Below are 16,488 nucleotides of genomic sequence, written 5' to 3'. Positions count from 1 at the left end.
GGTTTTTTTAGGTTAAGGGTCACTTACTGACCATAAAATCACAAAATGCTGACAGATCCAGGTGGAGCTTCTATCGCAATCTTGAAGGAAAGTTTTTGGCCGATATCTTGAAAAGTAGGTAGGTAGGTACCTACTAGGTACTTCTACTGCTACTAGGTTCGCCCAGCACCAAGAAGAATGGCGTGCATGTGTGTAGGCCTGTGTCCAACAATAAGGGCTAACAAAGAAGAATAGGAAAAAGAAGGTATTTCTTACCTAAGCAGACGACCGTCTTTTCTGCTTGACACCGATAAGAATTCGTTATAATATGTAGGTAGGCATTTTTATATAGATGGTTTGTTTGTACAGGCGCCCAATTATACTGAACGTAAATGTACCTATACTATACTACCTAGAACCTACCTACCTAACTATTGGATCCACCCCGGCTTCGTACGGGTTACCTATACCTACCCATAGATAGACAATATGAATGGGTTATATTATTACAATAGGTAGGTACATTTATAATGTTTTCTTCCTCGTAAAGTATTCTGAGTGAAAATGAAACCCGTATCCCATTGAATTAATTGCAAGGTGACGTTTAGGTACTTTATGTTTGGTATTATTTGAAAGGAAGGTATAATAATAACAGACAATTCTATTAAATAAAAGTTTAAAAAAAACATTAAATTAAAACTGAAATAAAATAAATTAGATTAAATCTTAAACCTCATCGAGACCACCGCAGCGAGGCATTGTACCCAAGATGCTGGCAGCATTACCCCTTTGGATGGCCAAACTAATTGTTTGCCAGTCAAGCCAAGTTCAACCGGGGACCTCTCGGGTCCCCGGTTGACTCGATAACCCTTTTATTTTACAGAAATCTTCCTGTTACAATTTTTTTATACTTACCTATATAGGTAAGTATAATTTATAAATATAATAATTATTGTTTTCTGTACTAACAAACAATTATGGGTGTACCTACTTAATTATGCCTGAAATAAAAGTTTATTTATTTATTTATTTTTATAATATCATTTAGTGTCGAATTTTGTTTGATTATCAAATACAAACAAAAGCATGTATTTCTCTTGTAAACAGCGTTATTTTTCCACGGTAGGTCATTGCTAATTCTGTATACCTAAGTATCTACTTACTTAATAACATCCTTGCACAGTCAAATATTTTTTGTACCACATACCTACCTATATTAATTTTCCGGGTTCCGTAGCAAAATGGTTAAAAAGGATTCATGGTGCGACTAAGTTAGTCCGTCCATCCGTTTGTCTCACATGCTTTTTCATCAAGTACGTACCTACTAATGCTACTGATTTGAAAACTTAGAATAATAATAAGTAATACCTAGTTTTAAATAAGAAAGGGCTTTATTTGTACTTTCTAAGATAGATTGTTATTTAGTTTTAACCCCACAGCTTTTGACTGTTTAATGATAAAAAATGACAAAAAAAAAACGTTGCAAAATGTCTGAAATAATTTGAATTTAGGAAAGTTTATGAAATTTTTGCAGAAATATTAAAACGAAGTCTCTAACCAGCACACTTTTTGGGAAATCCTAAGTAAATCTTTTCATAGGTATACAAACTTAGTTTTGTGGTCCCAAGAGATTTGTTTTTGAGAGAGATAGAGAGGCAGATTAATTTAATCAAATAATTAACTTGTATTAATTATTTTTCTTTCCCAGCTACGCAACGGAACCCACGGTGAGCGAGTCTGACTAGTACTTGATCGGATATATTTTATGTCTCGAACATAATATTGTAGTCAAGGTCAAACTTATTATTATTACTTATCATGGTTTTATGTTTAACCTGGATTCCCATAAGGTTACACTACTAACAAAACACTAACTAGCTTTGTTTATAGTAATAACCAGTGGCGTGCAGCTCATAGAGGCATAAACGCACTGCTTACCCGCGTTGTAAAAAAACAATGCTTATTTTTCATTAAAACCTGCCGGAAAATAAGTTCATACCTAAATGCATACCCTGGCTTGAAATCCTGTGCACGCCACTGGTAATAACCTTATGGGATTAATAGGCCTTTAATTTTATAGATACGTCTCCGGGATGCAAGCCGTCTCTGTTCCTACTAAATAGGTAGATGAAGCCCGCAACTTCGTTCTCACTTCCGCATTTTTTAAATCCCGTGGGGTTTACCGGGATCCCTGATTTACCGGAACAAAAAGTAGTTAGCCACGTCTGTTCCCGGGATGCAAGATATCTCAAGGATAAGCCGAGAAAAGCTAGCAGACAGACACACTTTCGCATTTATACATTAGTAGGTAAGGATGTTAAAGTATGGAATATGGATACGGACTCTTGAGGGTTCCGTACCCAAAGGGTGCCAACGGGACCTTATTACTAAACCACCGCTGTTCGTCCGTCCCTCTTGTCAACGGTCTTCAGCGATGTCTTCATATGCCCCATCGTCAGCACCTGCAAAGTCTTATTCATCGATTTTGCGGCTGCCGAAGAACTTGGAGCCTGTCCACATCCCACCAGCAATCCCACCAGCGGGGTGATGCGCTAACTCAGTGTCTAACGATGAATGATAGCCACCAAGCACATTTGACATTAGTTGGCTGTACATTGCTGCTTCATTGAATGACGTTAAAATAATTTTACGTAGAATACCTTCAATGGATTAATAATAAATGTCAAATGTGCTCGGTGGCTATCATTCAGTGTTGGACACTGGAGTTAGCGAATCACCCTGCAGGTCCTGGCGTTTTATCCGACGGCAGACCAGGTTGAAAAAAAAGGACGGCCGAAGGCACAAAGGCCGAACTGAAACGAGCCATCAAGTCGCAGGCACGTGCGCAAGGTCTGCAATGCGAGTAGTGGTCACTGGTCGTCCAAACCAGCAGCGGAGAGGTTGCGTAGCGCTGCCCGCTCCTTGACCCTACCCCTTTTTTGTCCCCAATACATCGTTTCATCCCTGGTCCACATCAGAATCATCCAACTAGTAGTTCAGTGTACTCAAGGATATTTCCTCAAATGAAGCTTTTGTTAGCGTGGGAAACCTTCAAATTAAAATAACGAGTTTTTCTAAGTAATTTTATTCATCTTAAGTACCTATACCTAATACCAGTACCTACAGTACACGGCAGAAAATAATGTACATCGACCTTTAAAATAAGATTTCAGCTTTGTAGAGCGTTGTCTCTGTCACTCATACCTATGTGACTTTTTGTCGGTCACCATGACAGAGACAATGCTCTACAAAACCGCTATCTCTTTCTAAACTTCGATGTACCGTAATAAGTTTTTAACATTTCTTAAATAGGGATTTAAGAACCCATGTTATAATAAATGCGAAAGTGTTTGTTTATTGTGATTACGCATGGATAGGGTTAAAGATCTTGAAAGTGACAGCTACTTTCTATCCTGGAACATCAGCTTTTTAAATTCCGAAATCCACGGGAACGAAGTCGCAGGCATCGGCTTTACAATGCAAGCTTTTATTGTTGCTTGATAAAAAAACAATTGGGTATTTTCCTACTTTTGAATTTGACAAATATTATTACTTTATTATAAACAAGGATAAAAATATATTAAAATATACGCTAAAAAAAATATTAAAATCCAACATAGATTTACAAAGTTACAGGCATTTTAATTTTCGAGTGGGAGGGTCTTCTATCCCTTTCTCGCAAAACGAAAATTTGTATGAAACCGCACGAAGCTACTATGGCATTAGTAAGGTGTCAAAATTCTATATCGCTATCTCTGTCTAATCAGAAATATTTAAATGCTTTTAACTTTTTTGTTATTTGATCGATTTAATTAGTTTTTTCAGTTTACGTCATTATTTTTATCCTAGTTTATAATAAAGTAATAAAAAAATTGGAGTCAAATACCCAATTATGCGGTCTAGGTTGGAGCCAGTTGGAGCGCGCTTGCCTAGAAGATGCCCATTCACTCTTCTTTAAAGTAAGCAAGAAGCGTATTAAGAATATGATTGCCTGTTAACATTTAACTGCATAATAATGCTTAGAGTCCGACTTGCTTGTAGAGGATGGGCACGTAGTCATCGTACTCAGCCTGGTAGAAGTTCCCGGCGACGGGATCACCCAGGTTGTACTTCTTGGCGAACTTTGCAATGGAAAACCCTCCGCGCTTGTCAGCGGAGCTGAAAGAATTAAAATTGGCATATTAAAATACAATGAAATGAAATCAATTTATTTCTACTTAACTTATGCTCGCGACTTCGTCCGCTTGGACTACATTTTCGAACCCCAATTCAACCCACTCAGGGGTGGAATTTCGATTTTTTTTTCTCAGTGGATTAGATCACTCAGTCAGTCAGTCAATCAGTCAGCTTTTTCTTATATATCAGTACCCGTATTATACTAAATGCGAAAGTGTGTTTGTTTGTTGGTTTGTCCTTCAATCACGTCACAACGGTGCTACGGATTGACGTGATTTTTTGCATGGGTATAGATAAAGACCTGGAGAGTGACTAGCCTATGTCCCTTTCCAGGTTTTAAATTATACCCATGCAAAAAATCACGTCGATCCGTTGCGACGTGATTGAAGGACAAACGAACAAACAAACACACTTTCACATTTATAATAGGAGTAGTGATTTCGTGAGCCCTCTGTCATTATAACTCATTGCTGCGGGTTGGGAGTCGTGACCCCTTTCTACAACTCTAGGCTCAGCTATACTATATTATAGGTACTTGTTGGGGAGGCGTGGCTCGTCGAAGTCAATCTTCCCGGGCTGCTTGTAGACCAGGTACACGTAGCGGTGCAGGCCCGTACCGGGCGGCGGGCCGGAGCCGATGTAAGCGGTGAGCGTCTCGCCCACCTCTACGTCGTTCCCGAGGATGTTGCAGACCAGCCAATGGTGGGACTCGCGGTAGGTTGGCTCCTTGCGGGATGGCGCATCCGGGTCTATAAAGAGGCGCCTAAATAAAACCTCCTCCATTTTGGAAATCGGTTAAAAATAAAGGTTATTTAGAGACATTCAGTGTTGAAGACGACACGGTATTCCTCAAAGAATTACAACGTGGCGGTCTCTTGTGTATAATTATTAGGTAAACTAGCGTCATACTTTTTCTATGGAGAGAAAGTGTCTTCTCCACTACAAAGTTTTGGAAATCTATAATGTATTGGAAATAGAACTACAGTAGCCGGCAAGAAATATTGTTCATCGACCTTTAGAAACAGATAGAGCGTAGAGCGTTGTCTATGTTGTTGAGGTCAACAAAACGTCACATAGATATGAGTGACAGAGACAACGCACTACGAAGCCGGAATGTCTTTCTAAAGATCGATGTACAATATTTCTTGTCGACTACTGTACATTTATAGAACCTAGCAATTGTTTACCTACTTTCAAATAACTAGGTATGTGTTATGCTTTAATGGCTTTGTATTTTATGGGCTTGTTTTGAAGTAGGTACGTAGTTATAAATTAGCTTACCAGTCATCACCAATGTGTAAAAGGAATTGGGGTCAGCGAGCCAGCTAACTTTTGGCACATCCTTCACTTGGGTTGGCGTAAGTACGTTTCCGTTATTGACTTCGACGCCGCTCTTATATTTCACCTGCAACAATCAACGCGTTTCGGCTCGATACGGCACGCCTCAGGACTACAGGATTTACCGTTTGGAAACACTGTAGTATGAGTGATATGACCGAAAAAGTATAGTATGCGACAGGTCAAGATTACAATCAGGGTATGAGGCGGGGAAACGCCTCGCACATCACCCACGCTATCCCGCACCGGGTAAGCTGCTGGTGCGGGACGTCCCCACCCCGATTGTCATCTCGACCTGTCGAGTACTATAAGTAGGTACAACCCAAAAAAACCTACGATATCTTGCCTAGAATACGAAAAGAAATGGGTTACAAATTGAGAAAAATTAAAATTGAGTTATTTTAATTTTTTTTCACCGTAGACGCGAAGTTAAGACTTCGCGTCATACGCTTAGATAAATAAACTTATTTTTTAAATACCACGTTTTTAAAATAAACTTTTTTCGACTCACAGAACGACAAGAAAAACTAACAAACAGACAAACAAGAAAGGTAGTTATTGCAGTGTCATCCAGGTTTAAAATGTCGAGCCTCTAGCTTATCGGAAAGTCAGTTTAAGATCGATTGAAAAATTTGTGCCGAATAGAATATAAACAGATCAACAAGAAATTGTTAAGTTAAAAAGTTAAAAACTTAAATATATATTAAAAATATATATTATAATATATGAGATATTCATCTCACCTCGACCGCAGCCTGTGGCGCCTTCGAGACGACATCGGGAACCACGCCGTTCGCTTCGAAGGATCTCGCAACCGACGACATAGCTCAAGCTCCCTAAAATTCAATTAATTTCAATTTATTACCACAAATATTTAAAAAAAAAACAATTAACTCCATCAGCGGTTTGCACTCTTTTTCGGTCTTCTCATTAATTTTTTAATAAAGAATTGTGTGTACCCAGTGATACTCGCAAGCAAGACGAATCTAATGACGTATCATTATCAAAATCTTATTAATTATTATTTTATCAAAATCGGTTAAGCCGTTGAGTAATTACGAGCGGACATACATACATACATACAGATCAAACACATAACTCTTCTTTTAGGCTAAGCCGCAAATCTTACAATTTGAAAACACCTTAAATGCTGAAAATAGACAAAAATGTGATTCTTTAGTTGTACAGAGGAATACCTAGACACTCGTATTAATGCTTCGATGAAAAATAGGTGCATAAGATATATATGTAGTACCCGACAGGAAATATTGCATGTACATCGACCTTTAGAAAGAGATAAGCAGTTTCGTAGAGCGTTGTCACTGTCCTTGAGACCGACAAAACGTCACACTGACAGAGACAACGCTCTACGAAGCCAAAATCTCTTTCTAAAGGTCGATGCACAATATTTCCTACTTTCCTCCGAACTATTTTTAACCCGCAACCCAAGAAGAAGGGGACGTGTTATAAGTTTGACGTGTGTATATATGTGGTACCGTAGCTTCTAAACGAATGAACCGAGTTTGAGAGGCGACTTGATCAAGTGGTCTTAGCTATGATCTGTTCCGCCGTTTAAAGATCAGCTTTTTTTTAGTTGATGCAGGGATATGAGCATTTTTCACTAGTCTTATCGAATAGTGCTATGGAAATATTTTATGCTACTATAGTGCTGTAATAATGATATGACAAGAATATTTACCATTAGGTACCTACGTAACATGTTGAATGTTATTGAAATCTACACCTAAAACCAAATTCATAGGTCAGGTTTGCTATTATTAAGTTCTGTTACAAAAATAATGTTAGAAAAAGTACTTACCTACCTCACGTTTCGCTACTGAAAACTAGAACTCTTATTGCAACGTGTATAACTTTAATACGCGATACAACTAAATGAAGATAAATAATAAATAATCAGTTATCAGTAGCGTATCTATACTGTAAACTGGAGGCCAGTGTCAACTTCATAATCATCGCATAGGGCCAGATAGAGCTCAAGGTCAACTAAATTTGTTGTTTCATTGTAATAAATCGTTACGTAAAGGTCGAGATGGCAATTGTGGTGAGGCGGGGGGACACCCCCGTACACGCACACCCGCACGTCACCCGCGCCCGCCCGCTTTGGGTTAGCACGGGGCGTTCCCTCTCCAATTCGTATCATACCTAGTCACGGGTAACATTATATAGACGTGTCAAACATTGTGAGTCGACGGCTCACACGATGGACACTAAGGGGTTCCGTACCATCGTGCAGGATTATGTACTGTTTTAAATTAGGTATATGGCGCCATTTTGAAATATATTTAAATAAATAGATGTATCTATTTGTTGTTATACCAGCAATAGAAATACATACTCTGTGAAACTTTCAGCTCTCTACATATTACGATTCATGAGATACAGTCCAAACACAAACAGACAGACGGACAAGCGAGGCTTACTAATAGGATGAACAATGTTCTAGATTGATGAGGAGAGTGATGTGATGACTGGTACCTGGCACCCAACTACCCAATTATTTTTAGAAAGAGATAGCGGTTTCGTAGAGCGTTTTCTCTGTCGTTGACATCGACAAAACGTCACATAGGTATGAGTGACAGAGATAGCGCTCTACAAAGTCCAAAATCTCATCCTAGATGTACAATATTTCCTCCTATTTAATTACTTAAAACGCACATAACTCCCAAAAGTTAAAGGTGCATGCCCGGGATAGAACCCCCGACCTCTAATTAGGAGGTACCAATAACCAATTATCATTAGGTACTTACACAATCAATGATTTTTCAGTTTTCACGGCGTTTTCTTAATGGTTTGAGTGAAGATCAGCCTACCGATTCGTTAACAGTGTCTAACACTGAATAATATCGCTCAATGAAGCAGGAAAGTACGACTAACCAATGTCAAATGAGCTCAGTGGCTATCATTCAGCGTTAGACACTGAGTAAGTGAATCATCCCGCAAGTGTTCGTATGGGGTTAGTGGTCGTCGACAATGGACCAAAAGCCATTCGTTACATAAATGAGATCCTCCAGAAGCATGTTATGCCCTATATTCGGGGTTCATTGGGTGCGATCTCTTTGGGGTAGGCCCGCCGCGCCGTGGTAAACCGGTGCGGGTTAAGTAGTTTAAAAATATTATCAGGCATAGCTAATATTCCCCTTTTCCCTCCAGCTAAGTGAAAAGCTGTTGGTGTTTCTTGAACTAAAACCCTATATCCACGGAAAAAAATTAGTATAACGCGTAAAATTTAACTCCTCACGCGCCATTTTAATGAAAAGTGCAATTTAAGTCCTTATTTTAAAGGTGAACCCGTACTTTTGACATTACAGTTGACCAATAGTTAAAATGGCGCGTAAGGAGTCATTTTGTACGAGCTGTATAGCGCTCTCTCTCTGTTACGTTGTCCTTATCCTTACCGAAACCGTTTTCTAATTGGATTTCGAATGTTTTTGAAAACATGTTTGATTGGTTGGCAACTCAAAATGGGTGACACTTACTGAGATTTTTGGCTTTATTATTTGTATGGGATTACGTAACAGAGTGAGTGCCATAGGTATTAAGTTCTTTCCGCGGATAGAGTATATCACTTTTTGTCCTCAGTCTCCTGTCTTCCTGTGGTCGAAGTCACACAACTCATGCGATTATTTTCTCAAATAAAGCTTTTATTTGTATGGGATCACTTAAAATTAAAATCTTAGATTTTTAAATGTAATTTTATTCACCGTAGATACCGTTAATACCAGTAACAAGTTTTCAATAACATTTCTTAAACCACTAATATATCATATTATAATAAATGTGTTTGTTTATTGATTTGTCCTTAAATTACACCGCAACACAGCAACGTGACGCGATTTTTTTGCATGGATATAATTGAAGACCCGGATACTTTTTTCCCGAAAAATCAACAATTTGTCACCGCAATTATTAAATTTGAATCCAAACGGCCGATGTGGCGAGTTTATTTTTATTGCAAACTTTTATTGTTGCTTATTAAAAAACAATGCCGAGGTCTAGGTTGGAGCGCGCTTGCCTAGAAGATGCCTATTCACTCTTGCCTTGAACATATTTTGGTTGGAAACACGAATTATATATATATGAGAATATTATCGCCAGCGTATATTTAACTGTATCATATGTTTAAGCTCCAAGCTGCTTGTAGAGGATGGGCACGTAGTCATCGTACTCAGCCTGGTAGAAGTTTCCGGCGATGGGATCACCCAGGTTGTACTTCTTGGCGAACTTCACAATGGAGAATCCTCCGCGCTTGTCGCCAGAGCTGAAAGAATTAATATCGGTATATAAAATACTTTAGCGAGTATCCATAGTTCATGCTATCCATAACAATATTATGTGACAGTGTGGTTGTCTGTCTTTGTGTTACCGTTTCCATTGCCTATCCCTTTTACCGATTATAATATTTGTTTGATTTAACCAATGTGAAAAGGCGCAAAACCGATTGGTAAGCCAGAGACTATCTGTGAGCTGGACTTACAGATATAATATAACGAGAAAATCGTATAAATTGAACAGGTACAGTAGCCGGCAAGAAATATTTTGTATATCAACCTTTAGATTGAGATTTCAGCTTTGTAAAGCGTTGTCGCTGTCACTCAAACCTATGTGACGTTTTGTCGGTCTGAATGACAGAGACCAACGCTCTACGAAACCGCTATCTCTTTCTAAAAGTCGATATCGTATAAGATCGTTTCTTGTCGGGTACTGTACAGAGATATTAGCTTGCAAGACACAGACTGTCATTTATACTGGGAAATTGAAACGTTCAAAAGTAAAGAGTTTTAGAATTATTTGACTAAGAGAGAGAGAGGGTTTTTTTTACCTAATGAGGATATACATATATGTACATAATATTATTAAACATTAAGCCACTTGTTTAGAATTTGTCTGACTCTCTCCATATACCTATGCGGGTTGTACATAGTTGAATATATTAAGTGAGCCGTCTCTTCGTCGTATACTTATTGCTGACCCCTTTCTACTGTGCATACATGTGCCACTCGCGGCTCAGCTAAAATATATACTTGATATTGGCGGAGAGCATGTCGCCCACAGTTACAATACATACTTGTTAGGGAGACGTGGCTCATCGAAGTCAATCTTCCCGGGCTGCTTGTAGACCAGGTACACGTAGCGGTGCAGGCCGGTGCCGGGCGGCGGGCCGGAGCCGATGTAGGCGGACAGCGTGTCGCCCACCTCTACTTCATTTCCAAGTATGTTGCAGACCAGCCAGTGGTGCCACTCCCGGAAGGTTGGCTCCTTACGGGATGGCGCATCCGGGTCTATAAAAAGAACACTAGCCAAATTGAGAAGCTCCTCCTTTTTGGAAGTTGGTTAAAAGGCATGTCCAATTGTCCAGTACGGTGGAGACGAAACATTCAAAGAATTTCAACATGGCGATTCTTGCGTATCTATATTTTAAGTCATAACTAGTGCCATACTTTGCCTTTAGAGGAAATCTGTATCAAATAATAAGTAAGATCCAAATTTTAGCCTTTTGCAAAATCGTCAATCTTAATTACAAAATCTCGGTTATGCTTACCTACTATTAGTGGCAACTCAGAGCCTCAATAGCTCAACCGGTGTAGGAGTGGACTGAAAACCGAAAGGTCGACGGTTCAAACCCCGCCCGTTGCACTATTGTCGTACCTACTCCTAGCACAAGCTTGACGCTTAATTGGAGAGGAAAGGGGAGTATTAGTCATTTAACATGGCTAATATTCTTTAAAAAAAAATAATAATAATTGTATTCTTACTTTCGAATAACTACCTATTCATCATGATCATCATCATCAACCTATTACCGGTCGACTATTGAGAACATGGAGAACTCTCAAGCATACAGGTTAGCCCACGATGTTTTTATTCGCCGTTTAAAGCAAGTGATATTTAATTGCTTAGACACACATATTATTATCTACCTACCTACCTACGAAAAGTGAGGAGCTGCGTGCCCGGGATTGAACCCCCGCGACCTTCCGAAGAGGCCGACGTCTAAACCACTAGACTGTTATCGCTTAGTGGACTTTGAGTAGTTATAGATGAGCTTACCAGTCATCGCCAATGTGTAAAAGGTATTGGGATCTGCAACCCAGCTAACTCTTGGGACATCCTTAACTTGGGTTGGCGTAAGCACATTTCCGTTATTGACTTCGGCGCCGCTCTTAAATTTCACCTGTAAAAAATTGGAATTGTCACAATTCTGTTTTTAAAATATAGGACCTATTGTGAACAAAATTTTTTGTTACCGTTTGGAAAGTTTATATGCGATTTTCTAATGTGATATGACCACTGACCGCTACCAATATACAAGTACAATGGACCGGCTGTTGCCGAGCTTGAAGCAACTTGATTTTCGCCATTTTGGCATTGATAGCAGCAGTGAGTGTCATGTGAGCTTACTCAACTAAATGATCTGTTAGCATAGTGTTAACACAGAGATCTTTAATTGACACGGTATCACTTTTGATTCCCGGTACACTCGGTAGGTGCTTCAAAAATACTGTCATTTTGTATGGCACACCATTTCCAGCGTGTATGTGACAGTTTCAGAGGATATGACCGAAAAAGTAAGACCCAAAAAATCCTTCAATATCCTGCCTAAAACAAAAAGAAATGAGTGCGTAAAATTTGTCTATTCTGCGCATTGTTCACGAAGTTTTATTACACCTTATTTTGACAGTGACCTGAGGAAACAAATAGTCCAATCTGAAGACGAGACGAGTATGACTGCGCAGTGTACAAAAACAGAGGTCAGCGGGGCTTGTCCTTGGCAGTATCTGCGCAGATCGCTATGTCCAACTAAGACTATCTGTTTTGCGATTACTGTACCTAATAATAATTGAGGAAGGTAAGTACCTACTGCAAAGTACTTCACGGTCGTCATTTTTCAATTAATGAGCATGACATTGTACATAATAGGATAAAAATGTTCTACAGACTGCTGGTTTCTATTATGAAGTAACACAAGTAAATAATAGAGGAAGAGAATAAATGAATATGTGTTTGCTTGAATTGGTGTACATTACAAAAAAACATTAATTAATACAGGATGGATATTAAGATGCATGATAATGCTAATTTTTCATTTCTGGGTTCTGTATTTTTTAAAACTAATTAAAAGCTTTAAATAATAAAAAGATAACATTAACAATCCATACTTATATGTATTATAAATGCGAAAGTGTGTCTGTCTGTTGCTAGCTTTTCACTGCCCAGTGCCCAATAGTTCAACCGATTTTGATGAAATTTAATACAGAGTTATAAATAAATAAATAAAAATATTTTTTATTCAATTAAACTTGTCCTTCCCCTGGATGTAAGCTACCTCTGTACCAAATTTCATCAATATCTATTGAACTGTTGGGCCATGAAAAGCTAGCAGACAGACAGACAGACATACTTTCGCATTTATAATATTAGTATGGATGATACTCTTTTATAATATCTAGCCCACTTTATGTACAGTAAAAATTTGTTATTTTTAATAGACTTTAAGATAAAAAGATGTTCATCTCACCGTGACCGAAGCCTGCGGCGCCTTCGAGACGACATCGGGTACCACGCCGTTGGCTTCGAAGGATTTCGCAACCGACGACATGGCTCGAGCAAGCACCCTAAAATTGACCATAGTGCTGTGGGAGAGTAACAAAACAATTTCAAATGTAAAAATGTGCCTCATTTTTTATCATCTAAATAATTTTAAATATGCTAGGTATTAATATAAAATAAGTTAAAGAAAAACTAAGGCGGTTTACGTGGAGAACGGCCAGTTGGCGAATGAAAACAGAATTATTGTAACAAGCAGAGATTTAGCTTTGTTGAATAATTGCATCCCCTACACTATTGTTAACGAAGTCGACGCGTACAATCATACAGTTAAAATGAAATCAATACTATTTTTATCATTGAAAGGGAATCTCGATTTGAGTTGAGATAAACATGCAAATCGTAATTCGTATCTATTTTTAAACGTATTAAATAGGTACACTAGAAATATGTCACATCTATGTTAATAAGATATAATATTATACAGGGTTACAGGAAAAGAGGACACGATCCCGTTAAGGGGTTATAGTACAGGACATTAGCTATCAAACGACCCCTAAAGTGCTTATGCGAAAGTGTATCGTTTTCGAGTTAGCAGTCTATATCAATGAGTAAAGCTGCTGAAGGGTCTGCCCTTCAGCAGCTTTACTCATTGATATAGATTTCTTTTCATTGAAGGCTTTAGTAGAATATGAGTATGGCATAACACAATTGAAGCTCACAATATAATTATGTAAAGTGACATGATGCCTACAGCAAAATGAAAACTAAAAACTTGCTGTTGATAAGCATTTCTAAATAGCCTATTTAAAGTCACAATAGATTTAAGCGTGCAGTTAGTATTTAAGCAGTAGGTAGGTATAACGTAAGTCAGTGACAACCATAATACAATAAAATACACACACGCACACACATACACTCACGCTCTTTACTGCCAACTAGATGCTTGACGGGGAAGAACACCGCCTACCGCCATCCGCGGTGTCAAAGATTGCCGCGTGACATACGCTTCACCCTGAGCGCTGCACTGTGCGCACTTAATTTCTTTCGCGACGATAATAAAACTACTGTGTCCGGCTATATACCTGCGGTTGTGCTCGAAACATGTGCTCCTGAGATAACAGCGGTCTTAACGCGTCTGTTTCGATAGTCTTACTCATATGAGTACTGTACATGATTAAGTATTAAAACACTTGTGTCATACTATCAAAAAACTTGCCTGATGCGGCTCGTTTTTTAAACGCCACTTATGTACCACCCATTATACAACTGTTTCATAAACTACCTATTAATTCGCAAATAGGCTTAATTAGCCGTGCCTTAGTTAGCATTAGCTTTGTTTCAGTTGTTTTTGTGAATCCTTGGTTCATTGCCCAACATGGTTTTTGAAACATTATTGTTTCAGTTATAATGTAGTAGGTACTCTTGAAATGAAGCTGTGATAGCCTAGTGGTTATGCCATCCGCCTTCTAATTGGAGGTTGGGGTGCGATCCCGCGCACGCACCTCTAACTTTTCAGAGTTAGGTGCATTTTAATTAATTAAATATCACTCGCTTTAACGGTGAAGGAAACATTGTCAGGAAACCTGCATGCCTTAGAGTTCTCCATAATGTTCTCAAAGGTGTGTGAAGTCTACCAAGTGCGGATAGATACTCGTAGCACTGCGGATGCACATGGCCAGCGTGGTAGACTATGGCCAAAACGTTTCTCACTCTGAGAGGAGACTCATGCTCGGTAGTGAGCCGGCGATGGGTTGATAATGATGATGACTCTTGAAAAAAAATATTGCAAAGTTTTGTATCTAATGCAGAGGTTCCCAATTTTATTTGACCATGGAACCCTAATTGATCATACTTTTTTTGGCGGAACCCTAGCTGGCTAGTTACCACTCTACCGGTAAAGACGTAAGCCCAAGCGATTGAGCGATCCCGGTAAGATGCCGTGTAGAAACCGATTAGGAGTATACCTACCGGGTAGTTTCCATCTTAGACTGCCGTGTAGGCCTGAAGGTTTAGGAGTCTTTTCCACAAAAGTTTTATTTAGGTAACTTTCGGACAGACCGTGGAACCCCTGTGACCCTTCCACGGAACCCCAGAGTTCCGCGGACCACCAATTGGGAATCGCTGATCTAATGTGTGCTTGTAGCACTTCTAGCAATTGTCGTACAAATAGATTTTTGTTCGCATAATAATTAAAAAATTGATCAGTCTCATTAGTAAATTTGTATATATTGTATTCTCAAATCACGGTTTTCAGTATTTATATTTGCCCTCAAGTTTTCCCACATTTCAGTATTTTAAAATCAGTTTTCTTGAAATCTAAAATTTGAATTTATTTTCGCTCGTTTAAATACATGCATTTTATTTAAACTAGGGTTTCAGAACTACTCCTTACTTCCTTCCTTCATCAACCCTTATAAATTAAATTAATGCTCACTCTTTCTATAGCAACCCCCTTCTCAGTATTAGGTATGTCTGAATATCATGATAATTGATAAAGCGCAAATAGGTACAATGGAAAAGCTACACAAAGCCCTAAAATATGTGAGAAATGTACCTACCAGAGCGAGAATCAAATATTATTTAGAAACATCTGGAATCATCGAGCCTATAGTCTATTATATCGAGTCGAGTCTATTATATCTTCTGTGCTATAGTGCTGTAATGATTATTACCATTACGTAACGTGTTGGCTATTGTTGAAACTTGAAATCTACATTTCATAGGTCAGGTTTGTCATTTTTAGGTTATGTTACAAAAATAATAATAAAATGAGACTTCTAAAAACTAGCTTACCTTACGTTTAGCTACTCAAAACTAGAACTCTAATCGGACCGGATACGCAATACTAAATTAAGATAATTTTAATGTTCTTATTGTATCATTTCATTTTTAGATTCGATATAATAAAAAAAAATACCATCCAAATGACAATAAATTGACAAATCGACGCCGGTGATTGATTATTATACTCTTTGGACGCCGGTGATTGATTATTATACTCTTTGGACGCCGGTTTTAAGAGTTGCAAAGAGTACCTACCTATATAACACACTATTCCTCCTCCTGCCCTTGGATGCTCATCCAAGAGCATAAAATGTGTGATGTGTCTTTGACACCATTTGACACTGACAGAAGATGCTTTTATTTCTGGTCGGTGGTGTAAATTGAACACAGATGAATAGGGATACTACGAATTGAACCTAGGAATTGAACCTCTATAGAATTGAGTACCTATTGACTGATATATATATATTGCAAAAATAATAATTTAGTGAAATGTGAATCTTATTTACTTACCCTCTAACAAATAAACCTGGAATAGCGGTGGAATAGTTATACTCTGTTTTGTCTTTTTCCTTCAAATGTCAAATTACTGATGACAGAGAAAGACAAAACAGAGTATAACTCTTAGATTAATGATTACCT

The 16,488-nt window shown here is 38.4% G+C and overlaps 2 protein-coding genes across 9 annotated transcripts; both read right to left on the bottom strand.

Moving 5' to 3' along the window:
• Positions 1-3,054: 3,054 nt before the first annotated feature.
• Positions 3,055-7,422, bottom strand: LOC117985083 (phosphatidylethanolamine-binding protein homolog F40A3.3-like). Of its 2 annotated transcripts, none has more exons than XM_069500811.1 (5): positions 7,313-7,422; positions 6,237-6,329; positions 5,437-5,560; positions 4,691-4,904; positions 3,055-4,137 (listed from the first exon to the last, which is right to left on the bottom strand). In XM_069500811.1, the coding sequence occupies exons 2-5, from the start codon at positions 6,315-6,317 to the stop codon at positions 3,999-4,001; spliced, it is 558 nt and encodes a 185-aa protein (XP_069356912.1). In that variant the 5' UTR covers positions 6,318-6,329; positions 7,313-7,422; the 3' UTR covers positions 3,055-3,998. The 2 variants fall into 2 exon arrangements, with proteins under 2 accessions (XP_069356912.1, XP_034827653.1); XM_034971762.2 differs by having other exon boundaries at positions 7,317-7,356.
• Positions 7,423-9,187: 1,765 nt separating this feature from the next.
• Positions 9,188-16,116, bottom strand: LOC117985082 (phosphatidylethanolamine-binding protein homolog F40A3.3-like). 7 transcript variants are annotated; one of them, XM_069500803.1, is made up of 6 exons: positions 15,856-16,014; positions 13,983-14,171; positions 13,031-13,145; positions 11,563-11,686; positions 10,580-10,793; positions 9,188-9,772 (listed from the first exon to the last, which is right to left on the bottom strand). In XM_069500803.1, the coding sequence occupies exons 3-6, from the start codon at positions 13,139-13,141 to the stop codon at positions 9,634-9,636; spliced, it is 588 nt and encodes a 195-aa protein (XP_069356904.1). In that variant the 5' UTR covers positions 13,142-13,145; positions 13,983-14,171; positions 15,856-16,014; the 3' UTR covers positions 9,188-9,633. The 7 variants fall into 7 exon arrangements, with proteins under 7 accessions (XP_069356904.1, XP_069356906.1, XP_069356908.1 ...); XM_069500805.1 differs by having other exon boundaries at positions 13,031-13,127; XM_069500807.1 differs by lacking the exons at positions 13,983-14,171; positions 15,856-16,014 and adding an exon at positions 16,102-16,116 and having other exon boundaries at positions 13,031-13,127.
• Positions 16,117-16,488: the final 372 nt, after the last annotated feature.

The sequence above is a fragment of the Maniola hyperantus genome, chromosome 9, assembly GCF_902806685.2.
Source record: "Maniola hyperantus chromosome 9, iAphHyp1.2, whole genome shotgun sequence".
Classification (NCBI taxonomy): domain Eukaryota; kingdom Metazoa; phylum Arthropoda; class Insecta; order Lepidoptera; family Nymphalidae; genus Maniola; species Maniola hyperantus.
Note: the sequence above shows the minus strand (reverse complement) of the source record. Positions and strands in the feature narration are given on the sequence as shown.

Bases quoted from the DNA above. Each gene is read 5' to 3' on its own strand.
- LOC117985083 (XM_069500811.1), bottom strand. From the start codon at position 6,317: ATGTCGTCGGTTGCGAGATCCTTCGAAGCGAACGGCGTGGTTCCCGAT. The intron at 4,905-5,436 runs GTAAGCTAATTT...GCCTCTTTATAG, and splicing joins TTACACATTGGTGATGACTG to ACCCGGATGCGCCATCCCGC. The intron at 4,138-4,690 runs GTACCTATAATA...TAATTCTTTCAG, and splicing joins GAGCCACGCCTCCCCAACAA to CTCCGCTGACAAGCGCGGAG.
- LOC117985082 (XM_069500802.1), bottom strand. From the start codon at position 13,345: ATGCAATTATTCAACAAAGCTAAATCTCTGCTTGTTACAATAATTCTG. The intron at 13,128-13,268 runs GTAAACCGCCTT...GGTCAATTTTAG, and splicing joins GCCAACTGGCCGTTCTCCAC to GGTGCTTGCTCGAGCCATGT. The intron at 11,687-13,030 runs GTGAGATGAACA...AATTTTTTACAG, and splicing joins CGCCGCAGGCTTCGGTCACG to GTGAAATTTAAGAGCGGCGC.